The following is a 15,500-nucleotide window of genomic DNA, read 5'->3' on the forward strand; positions in this document are numbered from 1 at the left end:
ACAAGAACTCCCTCCGAAGCCCGCGGGTCGGATCTGCGTTCCGCCTGCTGTCCCCGTCGGGGTCCCAGTCCCGAGCGCTCAGCCTGACGTGCCGGACTCCGAGGCACCCTGCCCTCACCGAGGTCGCGCCCTGGGGTTCCCGCTGCCCGCGCTTTTTCATCGCCTCTTCCCGCGTTCGACTCGGCTGAGCTGGGCCCAGTCACAGCGACCGCTCCCCGCGGGTGGGCGCGGGGGAGTCCGAGACGGATCCCGCCGCCCAGCTCCCGGCTCCTGCAGGAGCCGGGCCCCTCCATGGCCTCCAGCCATGCCGTGCCGGGCCGTACAAGGTCCTAGGAGCTGGGATTCCGGGAAGCTGGGAGCATGGTGGGGGTCCTCGCCATGGCGGCGGCAGCTGCTCCCCATACCGTGAAGGACTACGAGATTGAGGTGAGCTTGAGTATCTCCCTCCGTCTGTGTGAAAGGTGATCCCGCCTTTGCATTTATGAAGGGAAAAGAGGGACATGGTGAGACCCCCACAGTTGTGACATTGTGTGGAACAATTGCTGGGGTGTGTCGTTTCTTCACGTCGTGATAGGTCCTGGCAAACATTGGGATTGCGAGATGTTTACAGGACCAGGTACGTTAGGACTTAAGATAACCTCGACCAGTTTCCAGATCCCGAAATACTGGTGAAACTTGATGTTTTGGACTGGTGACCTGTCATGGAGAATCCCAGGGTTAAGTCTCGGTTCGTGATTTAGGATTTTAGAGCTTTAGCATTGAAAAGGAATCTTTAAGTTCAACTATTCTACCCACCTCCCTGTTCTAGGAATGCCATTTAGAATGCCACTACAGCACTCAAACAAGGTACTTTAAAAAATCGTGTGTTCATCAGCGAAATGCACTGAGCTGTCATTATACGGAGGTTGTAATGCCTTGGAGTAGCATCATAGAGGATGTTACTTTTTTTTATATCTTTTGCTATATTTTTTATACCTTTTCATCTCAAGCTAGCATTCTAACTGAAGTATGCATACTGGTGTCCTCGAAATGACCCAAGATGTATGTTCACTTATTTAACTGGGGCTCTTTCTTATTTTTCAGAATCAAGTAACTTTTGTCTACTTGCTAATGGTTGTTATGCTGATACTTGTTTGTTAAACCTAGGCAATTGTTCACCTTGTCTCAGGTGTGAAGAAGGCCTTTTGGTACTTGAGTTACATACACAGTTCTTGATTTTTGTGTGGTCAGTTTTATCAATCTTTTCGTTCCAATTTCTGCTTTTGGTTCCCTGCTTAGAGAGCCTATTTCATAATAATAATGATACTTACTATTCAGTATTTTAAAGGTAAGGGTATTCTACGCATTATTTTACTTAACATTAACCCTGTTATCTGTATTCTACAGATGAGAGAAGGTGAAAAAGTAATTAAAAGTAACTTAAATTAAGTTAGAAAAAGTATATTTAAAAAGTTAAAAGTAATTTGCTTAAGGTCCCATTGTAGTAGATGTCAGAGCCAGCACTTGAACTTAGATCTGCCTGACTCCAGATGCTACGGTATTGTGCCTCTGCTACCATCTCAGGATAAAATAATAACAATAATAATCATAATCATAACAACAACAACTCAGTAGCATTTTCTTCTAATACATTTACCATTTAATTTTAATGTGTCTATAATTTATTTTGCCTCGTACTTATTCCAATGGTAGAGGTATAATGCCCCCATTCATTACTGAGCTTCAAAAAAATGTCCTTGTTATTCTGGCAAATTAATTCTAACAAATGAATTGAGGAAAGTTCAAATGAAAGACTGATGGAGCGTTTTGTAACCAGTAAGCTTTTTCTGTTATGGAAGTTATTAATTTAGGCCAAGAAAAATATAACTTTTTAGCATTATAGTCACCTTGATATTGTGAGGGTAATAAATAACGTAGGAGGCAGGCAGTAACTTTTAATAGCAAAACACTGGAAAATTTTATTTATTTGCGGTAAGTGTTCTTCACCATAATTTTTATGTGATTAGTAAATTTGGGGAACCTATGCTTGTTCACTATATACCTGATTCTCAGAGACAAAAAATTTGTTTATTTTTAACTAAAAAAGTAAAAGGGGAATGGAATTAATGTTTGTAGAGTCCTTATCATGCATCAGACTTCACATACTTTTATGTAATGTGTGCATTACAAATTCTGTGAGGTGGGTAGTACTATTCCAAGGTTATAGGATAAACAGAGGCCAACAGAAATGAACACATTTGTACATAAGTATAGTGGCCTTGGAACTTTATTGAAGTATTATATATATATGTACATATGTATATATAATAGTGTACAAATTATAAGTGTATAACTTGATGTGACATTGAGATTTTTTTTTTTTTTTTGACATTGAGATTTGAATGCAGGTTTAAGTTTAAAGCTCTTTTTCTTTCTGATATATCATGTTTGTAGCCTAAGGGCACCTTCCTTTTTTATCCAATTACGTAAAATAGTAGATCCATGTTTAAAATGTATGTTGTGTATTATTTTGCTTGAAATAAGTGTCTTTTTTTCTTCTTTTAAATCGATAGGCATGCAAAAAGCGAAGGAAAGATGATGACAGATCTTCCTGTGAAACAATTACAAAATATTTATCACCAATAGGGAAGACTGGAGACAGGGTTTTGTCTCCACCCAAATCCAGTAATATTCTGCATTATTTTAGAAAGACTTCACCCACAAATAAGAAGACCCAATCAGGAAAAAAGTACAAGATAAAGTCATCTGCACCATTGTCTGCTGACAGTAGCAAAGAATGTAAAATACCTTTGGAAATTGTCTCAAATATAGAGTTTAAGAAGAGAGGAAAGAGAGTTAATTTATCTCATAATTTTAAAACTGAAAATGAATCTCCGATTCTAATTAGCAGTGATGATAGCAAAGAAGACTGTAGTTTAAATAACGATTTTGTGGAAAACAGTACTTCTGTTTCATTCTACAAGAAACATGTAGAAGTACTTGCAGAAAGTATTCAAGATATCAAAAACCAGTCAAGCACTATGACTTCTAAAAAAAGTTCTAAGAAAGTAAATCCTAAACAAGGGACCATAAAAAATGATTGTAAAAAACTGAGAAAAAGGAAGCGCCGAGATGTAATAGATCTATGTGAAAGTTTACCCTTGGCAGAGGAACTGAATCTCCTTAAAAAAGATGTTAAAAATGGTAAACAGATAATGCCCTCCCCAATTAATGAAATTGAGAGTACCGCAAATGATGCAAACTCTAAAGATAATAGAACTAAAACAGCCCAGTTAAAAGATGGTACAATAACTGTCTCGTATGAGGAATTTTTAAAAAGTCACAAGGAAAATAAACTGGAACAGATACCAGACTCAACAATGTCAATGTGTATTCCTTCTGAAACTGCCAGAAGTGGTTGTATAAGTGATACAGAAACCTGTGAAATTTCCCAACAAGTACTCTTTAAGACAGTTACTGTTCTTGCACAGGTTCACCCTATTCCCCCCAAAAAGAAAGGGAGAATACCCTCAATTTTCTTGAAACAAAAGCAGTTGGAAATGGAAAATAGTCTGTCTGATCCTGAGAATGAGCAGACAGTTCAGAAAAGAAAATCTAATGTTGTTATATGTGAGGAAGAATTAGAACTGGCAGTGTTGGAAGCTGGCAGTCCTGATGCTGTGAAACCAAAATGCACTCTAGAAGAAAGGCAGCAGTTTATGAAAGCATTTAGGCAGCCAGTATCAGATGCACTTAAAAATGGAGTCAAAAAGCCTGATAAGCAGAAAGAGCTCAATGAAAAATCTTTAAATGAGGAAGGAAGAGGCAATAATTCTAAAAAAATCATGGAAAATCCTAATACCCAAATGGTTTCAAATAATGGCAATTCACAGTCACACACAGATAAAGGAAGTTTTCCTAAGGAAAAAAGTAAAAAACTAAAGAAAAAGGACAAGAAAATGTTAGATACTGGTACTACTCCAGGTGAAAATAGAGAGGGAAATACTCAAAAGAAAAAAACTTTTTCCTTTAAAGATAAACGAAACAAAAATAGGCTTGGAATGAATTTAAGACACAAAAATTCAGAAGTTTTCAGAAATAGCCCATTATTTAACAGTGAAAGTCTTCTTTGTGAAGATAGAGCAAATGATGACCCTCTACAGATTTCCTCTCTGTGTAACAATAAGTCTTCAAGGAAAACTAGCACACCAATTAAGGATAAAGTTATACATTCTAAAGCTGATACTGAAGACAGCTTGGGAAATGTTTTCACACCCAAATCAACCAGGAGATCTGCAAGAAGTAGTAGCACCCCTACTGCAATAATCACTAGAGGTACAGATTCTGGAAATGCACCAGATGGCAGTCCAGTAAAGGCTTCCACTCCAAAAGCAGCCAATGTAGCAGAAAAGCATAGCTTATATACAGCGGAATTACTAACAATACCCTGTGATTCAGAGAGCCCCATTAGGTAAGGTAAAGTTTTATTTCTGTTCTAAAGTTCTAAGTATTCTGCATATATTGTTGGCTGGGAGGGAAAATACGTCAAGCATTAGATAGTATTTTATTTTTTCTGGAACACAGCTGATTTATAAGGAAAAAATGGTTTTAAAAATGCTGCTAATTTTCCACATTTAATTTAAAGTCAGGCATGATTTCAGAAGAATGCTAGATGTATTTTAGATGAGTTCTAAACTCTTCCTCATCACAGTTGCTAATCCCTGCAGAAATATCCTTCAAATATGAATTCTGTGCATTTAACAAGAGATTAAAAATAAATCATGGTACTTTTATTTCCTGGGTAAACTGGGCCGTACATTATTGAGTATATACTTGCATGCTGGTTCTGGCTAATATAAGAGTGAGCTTAAGGGCTAATTTTCTGTAAAGCTTATGATTTCTAAAATAAACAATTTATATTTTCTAGGAGTTCAACATTGAGTTTGGCTTACTTTTGAATCAGTCGTTTGAAACTAATGGAGTGTTTTTGTTTTTTTCTGTTTTAGAACTGTCCAGAAATTGGAGCCTTAGTTAATTCTTTTCTGTATTTACTTGAAATTCTTACACATTATAATCATGAAAGTGTTTCTGAATATCTTTTTTTAGAATGAAATTCACCAGAATTAGTATTCCCAAAAAATCTAAGAAGAAATCTAAGAAAAGATCCAAGAAATCTGAAGCAACTGATGGAGATTTTACCTCTCAACCTAGAAAGGTAATTGAAATTAGAGAGTCCTATAAATGGTACACTATTTCCTAAGAAACAATAACTACTACTATGGAAAGCACTATGCTACAAGAAGATTCATATAGTTTATAGATTGGTTATGTTAACTGCAGCCCTATATTATTTTTCTCTTTTATTCTATTCCTCTAGTTAATTTATTAAGATACCAAATAGCTTATTGTGAAATGAAAGCAATTGGTGAGTACAGAGTATAATTTACTTAGAAAAAGTTTTGTTATTGAGAGTTATATTCCAGTTTTCCGTAAGGCTGTTTATAGGTCATGATTGAACGTTTGGTTTATTTCTGTAGATTGGGGGGCTCTCAACCCTGGTACTGTTGACATTTGGGGCTGGATAATTCTTTGTTGTGGGGGACTACGCTACGCATTATAGGATGTTTAGCAGTAACCCTTGCCTTTACCCATAAGATGCCAGTAGCACCCCACCTCCTCTCTTTATGGCAATCAAAAATGTCTCTAGACATTGCCATATATTCCCTGGAGGGGAAAAAAAAAATCACCCTCTGTTGAAACCCATTGCTCTAAAGGGAGAAGTAGGATATATAGGAATAGTTTAGCTGCTTTTGGAAAATAAGCTTCTTGTCCCTGTAGAGAACTGGATTCTTTCCAGGGTGAGTAGGTACAGGATGTATGTGTTGAAAAAGACACCAAAGTGATTCTGATGTAATCCTTGGGTGAAAATTGCATTGGTATCTCTTACTTAACAGTTGCTATTTTTTGACCCCTTATCACATTCCAGGCACTGTGCTTAGTAGTGATATAATTAACCGCATAAAATAATAATTAACCCTCTTTTATAGATGAAGAAACTTGCAGTTCATTGGATCAGGAAACATGTAGTTTAGATGTGACTCTGGGAAGTGACTTTCCCAGAGCCACGCAACTGTAAGTTGTTAGAAAGATGGTTCTTAGCCTGTTGGAAAGCAGTCGATTATACCACACCTAAAGGTTGAAACTTTCTGAGGTGAACTTTATCCCATAGAATTTATTCTATCTAAATTAATTCTAGAGGATAATGACAGCGTTTATTTTAGAAATACCAGGCCTTGGTTTGTACCACGTACTACTTAGAATTGTGATTCATTAATACATTTTTTTAGCAAGACAAATCTCAAAATTTATTGTATCCAAATTGGAGCCTTTATCTAAATTTACTTAGATCAGTTATTTTATCTCATACAGTTAATCTGTCAATGAACCTGTTACCACAGGGCCTTGATAAGGCTTGTTTACTCGCTCTAGGAGAAAATCTTAGTCATTTTCTGGGAGAGATTTTTTTCATGTTTTTATGAAAATAAGGGGAAAATTCTTTCTAAGGGCCCATATTCGTAACAGCTCTTTCAACAGATAGTTACAGAATGGCTTTCAGAATGGCTCTGGCTTCATTTTTTTCATGCAATAAATATTTATCTAATGGGATGCTATATGCTAGGCACTGGGGAGACAGCTCTAAGCAAGATGTACATGGATTCGATTCTCCGGGAGCTCACAGTCTTACCGTGAATTCAGACAAACAGGCAGTTGAATATAAGTGATATGATCTATAATAAAGTAAGTACTGAGTATTCTGAAAGCACATAGATAGGGTGCCTGACTTCCCAGAGGCAATAAACTGGGACCTAAAAGGCTAGGAATTGTCCTCTAAACATAGGGAATAGTGTATATAAAGGCCCTGGAGACAAGAGAGAACATTTTTGTTTTAGGGAGTGAGAGGTAGGGTCTGGATTATTAAGGAATTTGGACTTCATTCTGAGAGAAGTTGGGAGTCATTTTAAGTAGGGGGACTAACCTGATCAGATTTGGGTTTTAGAAAAATTACTCTGACTGCAACATGGAGAATAGATTAAAGTGGGCAAGACTTGAGGCTGGGAAACCAGCTTTTGGAATAATCCACATGAGATGTGATTATGTTTTAAATGACAGTAGTGAAAAGCGGATGGTGGTTATTGAGGGTGTAGAATTGAGATTTGATGATGGACTGAATGTGAAAGAAAGGGAGAAATCAAGCATGATACCCAGGGTTCTGGCTTGGGCTTTTGAGTGGGTGGTGTTGCATTTCACTGAAATCGGAAAGCTAGGTGTGGGACAAAGATGAGGAATTTCGTTTTGGAAAAAATGGATTCAAGGTACCTATGGGATATTCAAGTAGAACTGTTTATAATTAGCAGTTGGATCCATGGTCCTAAATCTTTGCAGAGAGAGTTGAGCCAGAGAGAAAGCTGAAGGAGGCAAGTAGTAGTGGTGACTGAAACTCTGAAAATGGATGAGATGATGCCGGAAAAGTGTACTTGGTGACAAGAGAAGCTATCCAAAGATAAACCAGGGATATGCCACAGTCTTTTAAAGAAGAAGAGAAGTAACAATTTAACCCTGTTTTATAGATGAGGAAATTTGCAGTTCATTAGATAAGGAAACATGCAGTTTTTATGTGGCTCTGGGAAGTGACTTTCCCAGAGCCACACAACTATAAGTAGTTGGAAAGATGGTTCTTAGCCTGTTGAAAAACAAGTAGAATACAGCTGTCTTTTAAGCAGAAGAGAACGTGGGAAGAGTGCCTGAACTCATAGAACAACTTGGGGACTTTGATGTCATGTAAGCGTTTCGTGGAGTGGCGAAAGTGGTCAGTATTGTCAAATGCTGCAGACAAATTTAGTGAGATGTGAGGTGAAATGTCCCTTGGTTTTTAGCAGTCTTAGTAAGTATAGTTCAGTTGAGTAGTGAATGCTCAGGTGAGATTGTTGGCTTACATTTAGGCAAGAAGGAAGACAGATTGATTCAGAGTTGGGTTTTTTTCCCTGGAAGCCATGGCAGAATGACAGCAGGGCCAAAGGAGGTGAGGACATTTTTTAGAATGATTGAAGTGATGTGCAGTGGAATCTAAGCTGGGTGGGGAACGAGAAGCTGATCAGTAGGGAGGTAGAAAGCTGTCAGGACAGGTTCCAGACGTGGTCGGGAGTAACCAAATAAGAGCTGGGAAGATAGGTGGCAGGTCAGGAAGTAGGGTGTCAGAAATTATTTTTGAGGTGATAAAATTATGGTTGATTTTAATTCTCTTTATTTTTCTGTTTTTCTATAAATATGAACTTTTTAAAAACTTTTATCAGAAAAATAACTTTTAGAAAAAACACTGGTTTCAAGGAATAGCAGAACTTCTTGCCAAACTATATATATATATATATATATATATATATATATATATATATATATATATATTTTATTTTATTTTATTTTTTTTTTTTTCCCCCACAACTTCACGAAAACATATCTCTCTGTATAACAATTTGTTTCAGTGATTGGAGTTGTTCATTTAAATTTAGGTAGATTATTTTGAATATTAACTGACTATGAGGTTCATCAGCCTGCCAAAAATTTTACTAGGTGCACAATAAAAATCTATCACTCTGCTACTACAGAAGCAAATCGTTAATGTTCCTAACTTTCTTGCATATGTTTTAAATATCTATGCCTATTCTTCTTAATGTTTTTAAAAAACATTTTAAAGGTTTTAGAAAGCAGCAAACATTTATTTAAAAAACAAATAGAGCAGAAGTATATAAAATTAAAAATGAAAAATTTTTTTCGTTATTTCACTCCTACTCTATAGAGTAACCCACTTTTTATAGTTTCATGTTTATCCTTCCAGAATTTATCCTATGCCTAAATAGGCATCTGTCATTTTAAAAAGGGACCATGTAATGGAAAGCTGTTCTGTAACTTGTGTGTGTGTGTTTTTGATCCAAACATGAAAACCTGTAGAACTCAGAATATGGAAAGCAGTGTATCTGGAAGATAATATTTAAATGCACAAGATCACTGAGCACAACAGAGGCATAGCCAGCTCTGAAAACCAGACTATTCTTACCTAGCGCTCCTTTCCATACCTAATACCTTTTCAACCTCTCTCCAAAGAATTCAGCCTAAAGGAGACTAAAAAAATACAGGCCATGAAAATGGTGGGGCAGTAACCCACAATTCTATTCTATACTACAGACACCTTTCTGAATGTTTTTCACAAATTATTTATCTGGATAAATTTCAAGTAAGAAATAATGGCGAACAAGTATAATTAGATACATTTTAATTTAATTGCCTTGGTAAGGTTTGAATAACCATTTCTTTTATTTAATGTGATTTGTGATTATATTTTTTTCTATTATATATGTTTTAATAGACTTTTTTTAGAGCAGTGTTAGGGTCACAGAAAATTTGAGCTAAAGGTACAGAGATTTCCCATATACCCCCTGCACCCACTCATACACTGCCTACCCCGTTATCAATACCAGAGTAGTACATTTGTTAACAACAGATGAACCTAAGTTGACACATCGTTATTACCCGAAGTTTACATTAGGGTTCACTCGTGGTGTGTTCTGGTATATTCTGTGGTTTTGGACAAATGTAGAAGACATGTATCCAACATTGTATTATTATACAGACTAGTTTCACTGCCTTAGAAATCTATGTTCTGCCTATTTATCCCTTCCTCCCCCTACAACCCTTGGCAGCCACTGATCTTTTTATTGTCTCCATAGTTTTGCCTTTTCTATTTTTTTCTATTAGTAAAAATAACATGTTTGACAGTGATCTAAATTAATATTTTAAATTTTTGTTTAGGCAATCAATACTTCAAAACGTGTATCAAAAGCAAAACGATTGATTGAAAACGCAAAAGCTTTACATATTAGTAGGTCAAAAGCTGCTGAAGAAATAGTGACACCCTTAAGGCGTTCATCAAGACATCAGTCTCTTCCTGAAAGGAAAAAAATGTCAGATACAGAAGTAAGTATTCCAGATATTTATTGGAGTATAAATTCTGTCCTATTCTGCTGTTTGGGGTGGGTGAAGGAAACCATTATAAAGTTAACAAGGTATTGTAACATAGCCTTGAGGTGGTGGAAAGGATATCATTTTCGGTTCTGCTTTGAAAGCCTTTGGCTCTGTTTTTCCTACAGAATATAGTCTGAATCCTTATCAAGTCATTCAAGATCCTTCATAGGCTGAACTAGCTCTTCCCTTCAAAACAATGCCTTAATCTACATAGTTTTGGCTCTAATCACACTAAATTATTCATTTCTCCTCAGATGGTGCATTTTTCACTTTTTTCAGTTTGTAGTCTTATCATGTGGAGATGTATGGAATTGCTAATGTAATTATCTTGTCTATGGCTTCTCACACTGTAATCCTTTTGAAATTTTATCCACATTGATTGTATGAGATATTTTAAACATTTTTTTCTTATTCTATCTTAGGACTCTGTAATAATAATAGATTCAAGTCCTACTTCTTTAAAGCATCCTGAGACAAATCAGAAGAAGCTTCAGTGTCTAAATGATGTGCTAGGAAAAAAACCTAACAAGACTCCTAAAAATGTACCTGGTAATCAGATTTGATAACATTTATGATGAACATTAGAATGTTTTTGAGGGGTATTATATTGTTCTGAATTTTAATTTAATCTCTTGTTTTATAAAATGTAAACTTTTGATTGTGTTAAATACTATTTCTATTTTAACTAGTAAAGTTATAACGTATTGAAGAGTTTTGCAATGGGTAACTGCGCATATTTTAAGTTATTGAATTTCTGTGTATCTATCCTCAGTTAAGTTGGTGGTTCCCACACCTAAGTAATCATCAAAATCATCTGGTAAATTTAAAAAAATAAAATAAAATCTTCAGTTCCTTCCCTAGATATATTAACTGAAAATTTCTAGAGGTGGGTTGTGAGAATCTGTACTTTACAAAACTTTTGTTCTCCAGGAGATTCTAATTATGATTTGTCAGGTTGAGACATCAGATCGTTATATAGAATTTTTTTTAATTTAAAAAAATATTTAAAGAATTAATTTTTTAAAAGTTTAAAAAGATAGAGATATAATTTTGAAAGTAGCTGGAGGTAAGTAGAGATAATAAACATTAATACTAAACCTAACTATTTATTTTTCTAAGGAAAAATGAAAGTCGCTCCTTTATTTCTTACCAGAAAGGATCATAAAACAGCTGAACCTATCCTTGGTTTTGATGAAAGCAGGTCAGTCCAATACAAAGTTGAAAAAAATGCCAAAATGTTTTATGGAATGTATTTTGTATTCATTTCCTTTGATGAGAAAACATGTAAATTAGCATTTGAAACCTAATAAGTTCATTTCATTTATTTGTTTATTTAATGTTTGTTTTAAAAGATGACAATATTAATAATGCTGCAACTGAATTTGAAGATTCTTGGTCTTTTGCAAACATTTTGTGGCTATCTCTAGACAAATAATGGAAAAATTAATAGGCAAACCACAAATACCAAAAAGCTGATCATGAACTTATTCAGTAAATACTTCAATACCTACTATGTACAGCTAGTGTTTTTGGTACTTCAAGTCATTTTTTTCTAGATATACTTATTTTTATTTAATTTCTTAACAATGATAGACTTGTTTTTATGATAAGCAAGAAAGAATTTGACCAGCTAACATCTTAGCCGATAAAATCTTTTCAAATTAAATTAAATGTATCTTATAGATAGTTTATTGTTTTAAGTGTTTATAAACTTAGGTTTCCTTTTTCATATCATTTACTTAAAAGTCAAGGTGCATCTGAAAGATCTCAGGACTGTGATGAATTTAAAGCAAAGCGTGACTTCCTAATGAGTGGTCTGCCAGATTTGTTGAAACGACAAATTGCAAAGAAAGCTACTGCGTTAGACGTGTACAATGCAGTGAGTGCCAGTTTCCAGAGAGTAGTTCATGTGCAACAAAAAGATGATGGTAAGCTTATTAATTATTGTTGAATATTTACTTTTAAAATGTTAGAAGCAGTCAAATATATGCTGATGGAAGGAGACTAAACTTTGGGTGATGAGCACACCATGGAATATGCAGATAATGTATTATAACACTTACTAACCAATGCCACCCCCAATAAATTTAATTACAAAATAAATAAATAAAATGTTAGAAGTGATATGAAACTATGCAAGTTGGTTTAAGACGAGGCTAAGGGTTAAGTATAATTCTTACGGTGATTTTAGCGGGAATTTAAAGTCTCTTCCTGTATCTTGGACTCAGGATGGGGGTGGGGACAAGAAAGCCAAAGGCCTCCTCAGGCTTTACCCCTCATGCCAGGGGACAGCAGGCATGTGTGCAGGACCTTAAGTGAAGGGTGTTCTCCAGAGAGGTACGATGTTCTAAAAGGAAGCAATTCCCTTCTGAAATTCTAGCCTGTGTGTATCCTTGTCCAGGCTCCTGTTGAACATGCAGGGGCAATCTGTTTGTCTCCTTTTCCAGAACACCTTTGGCTGTTTAGTGCCACACCTATCTTTTGGAACATTTTCTGGGATAGATAACAAGTAGCGGTATAGGTAACAAGTAGCGGTGTTTCATTACTTTAGTTCACCCTTTTTTCACATGCACCATGCACAAGAGTGAGCTGTTTGTAGAAGCCCCTTACATGGTGGTATCAGTTTGATCACACCCTAATTCTATTTGGATTCTAATGCTGTAGCAACCACAGTCTTACTTTACTTATATGGTTTTTAATTGCTGGTAATGTACAAAGCCTTCTATCTTTACTTCGTTGTTGTTTCTACCTAGCATTATTTTTATCAGCACAAAGACAGTTGTATTTTCCTCAACTGGCTTTGTGGTTTGGTTTAATACACTCCTTCTATCATGAAATGTACACTGTGTTCTCTTTCTTTTCCTTCTGTGTTTCTGACCTTCACACTTTCTGAGTTTTGTTTAGCCTCTCATTTGTATGGGGAACTTGTCAGCCAGTCTTTGTAATAATATGGTACTTTCCCCCTTTTTGCAGCTCTGCCACTGGCCATTCAGTTGACAAAGACTGTCTTATTATTTACTAGTTCAGCTTTATAAAGCGTTTTCTAATAGTATGTTCAACTATAGAAATTAGTTGTGCTTTTCTTCCCTGATTTTGATAAACCCATTTTCACAGGAGTGCTACTGTAAAACAGCATATCTCTGTAGATGAGCAGATGAGGCAAGCACAGAAAGAACCTCTCTCTTACAGCCTTAAGCGATAGTGAATGAACACTTAGTATTTCTGGCATTCTGCTGAGCACTTCATATGCAAATCTAGTTTGAGCACCATAACAACTCTAGGAGGTTGAATATTATAATTGTCACCCCCACTTTACAGATGAAGAAACTAAGTAAATGTACTTACGCTCACCTCGCTAGTAAGTGGCAGAGTCAGGGGTTAAATCCAGGTCTGACTTCAAAGTTTAAATTTTAAACCAGGATATTAACTGATCCTGAAATTTTTGCCCTGCGTAGCAAAATTAATTTAAAAAGAAAAGAAAACTTGCTAATATTTGCTTATTTTTAACAATTGGTAGGGAAGACTAGGTAATTTTTATTAATTATATACGTTGAAGGTGAGGATTTTGTTCCCTGTGTACTCATCTGAGTTTTGGTACTTTTCTGTTAGCTATATAGTTGTTGTCAGGTCTTTTCATGTCTATATACTTGACACTTGATAAATGGATAGTATGTGAATGAAGGTAATTAAAATATTTTTTCTGTTTTTCTTTAGGATGCCATTTGTGGCATTTGAAATCACCCACTTATCCGTTCTTAACTAAACTTAAAGAATTGAATACTAAAGTAATAGATCTCTCAAAATGTGTTATTGCTCTTGGTGAATTTTCAACATTGGATTCAAATTTGAAAAGTAGTAATTCTGCTGTTGTGGTAAGTGTTAGAGAGCTCATTATAGGGTGTTTCCTTCACATCTTTCAGAGGAAGAAAAAATTGGGTATTTACTATTGTAGCCTAAAATTCATTTTTTTCGTAGAGTCCAATTTAGAAAAATAAATCCCAGTTGAAGTACACATCTCTTTCACATACTCCTAGAGCTATAAAAATGTTTTAAGAGTTAATGATAGCCAGTTTCAAAAGATTACATTATGGGGGCCAGCCCGGTGGCTCAGGCGGTGAGAGTTCCCTGCTCCTAACTCCGAAGGCTGCCGGTTCAATTCCCACATGGGCCAGTGGGCTCTCAATCACAAGGTTGCCGGTTCAACAAGGGATGGTGGGCAGCACCCCCTGCAACTAAGATTGAACATGGCACCTTGAGCTGAGCTGCCGCTGAGCTCCCGGATGGCTCAGTTGGTTGGAGCGTGTCCTCTTAACCACAAAGGTTGCCAGTTTGACTCCCGCAAGGGATCGTGGGCTGCACCCCCTGCAACTAACAGGCAACTGGACCTGGAGCTGAGCTGTGCCCTCCACAACTAAGACTGAAAGGACAACTTGAAGCTGAACGGCACCCATCACAACTAAGATTGAAAGGACAACAACTTGACTTGGAAGGAAAAAAAAAGTCCTGGAAGTACACACTGTTCCCCAATAAAGTCCTGTTCCCCTTCCCCCAACAAAAAAGAAAAAAGATTACATTATGTATAGCACATTTATATACTTTATAAGCCAGCATTATAACCTAATAAATATGTACAGTTAGTTGAAACAGAGAATAATAGAAATATGAACTAAGTCCTTTCAAAAGCTATGCAAATGCAGCTTTGCCCTCAGAGTTGTATTTGGTGACATTGAAATCAAGGTTACATTTAGTGACTAAAGCTAATCCTACATTGATATGGACTTATTACAGAAAGTAGTTGGTAGTGTTGTGCTTAATGTTCCTAGACAATGTGGGTCTGTTATTGAGCATTTTATTCTTTACTTCAGTTAAGGGGGAGAAGGAAAGATTTTACTGAAGAAGTAAGAAATCTTTTGCTGGAGGAAATTAGGTGGTCAAATCCTGAATTTTCTTTGAAGAAATATTTTCCTTTGCTTCTGAAAAAACAAACTGAGCATCAGGTACCCTCTGAATGTCATCATAAACCAGGTTAGTGATAATTATTGTCATTTACGTTAACATTTCATTTTTGAAGACACTAAGACTTAAGTCATTGACCCTTGGAAGTGGTTACCACGAAGAGAAGATTGCTAATGGTTGGCAGGGAGAATTGTTCACTGAAGTAAAGCATCTTGTCCAATGTAGTGTTAGCCCCTGCCAGCTTCCAGAGACGCCAACCCAAAGACAGCTTTAATTATGTTAAAATATTAATAACTCACTTAAGGAAAGCCTTAGATGAGGCCATTTGAAATTATGTAGCTAGTATAAAGGCAGTCTTAATAACAAAATATTCAGCTTGCTTTCAGTATGCCACACTTGATTCTTGTGTTTTCATTTTATAGTAGCAAGACTATTGGATATTTTGAAGTGATATGAAGGTTATTGGATAATAAAAAAAATTTTTTTTATTA

At 36.0% G+C, this 15,500-nt stretch overlaps 1 protein-coding gene across 1 annotated transcript in view; it reads left to right on the top strand.

The window, feature by feature from the left end:
- The first annotated feature begins 285 nt into the window (after window positions 1-285).
- ATAD5 (ATPase family AAA domain containing 5) overlaps window positions 286-15,500 on the top strand; it is a 37,374-nt gene continuing 22,159 nt past the window's right edge. The window contains exons 1-9 of the mRNA XM_019750733.2: window positions 286-426; window positions 2,553-4,450; window positions 5,086-5,194; window positions 9,841-10,005; window positions 10,476-10,602; window positions 11,173-11,254; window positions 11,800-11,981; window positions 13,768-13,925; window positions 14,919-15,078. Coding sequence (XP_019606292.2) covers window positions 361-426; window positions 2,553-4,450; window positions 5,086-5,194; window positions 9,841-10,005; window positions 10,476-10,602; window positions 11,173-11,254; window positions 11,800-11,981; window positions 13,768-13,925; window positions 14,919-15,078 — 2,947 coding nt within the window. The 5' untranslated portion in view covers window positions 286-360. The remainder of the gene's footprint in view (window positions 427-2,552; window positions 4,451-5,085; window positions 5,195-9,840; window positions 10,006-10,475; window positions 10,603-11,172; window positions 11,255-11,799; window positions 11,982-13,767; window positions 13,926-14,918; window positions 15,079-15,500) is intronic.

The sequence above is a fragment of the Rhinolophus sinicus genome, linkage group LG15 (genome assembly GCF_036562045.2).
Source record: "Rhinolophus sinicus isolate RSC01 linkage group LG15, ASM3656204v1, whole genome shotgun sequence".
Taxonomy (NCBI): domain Eukaryota; kingdom Metazoa; phylum Chordata; class Mammalia; order Chiroptera; family Rhinolophidae; genus Rhinolophus; species Rhinolophus sinicus.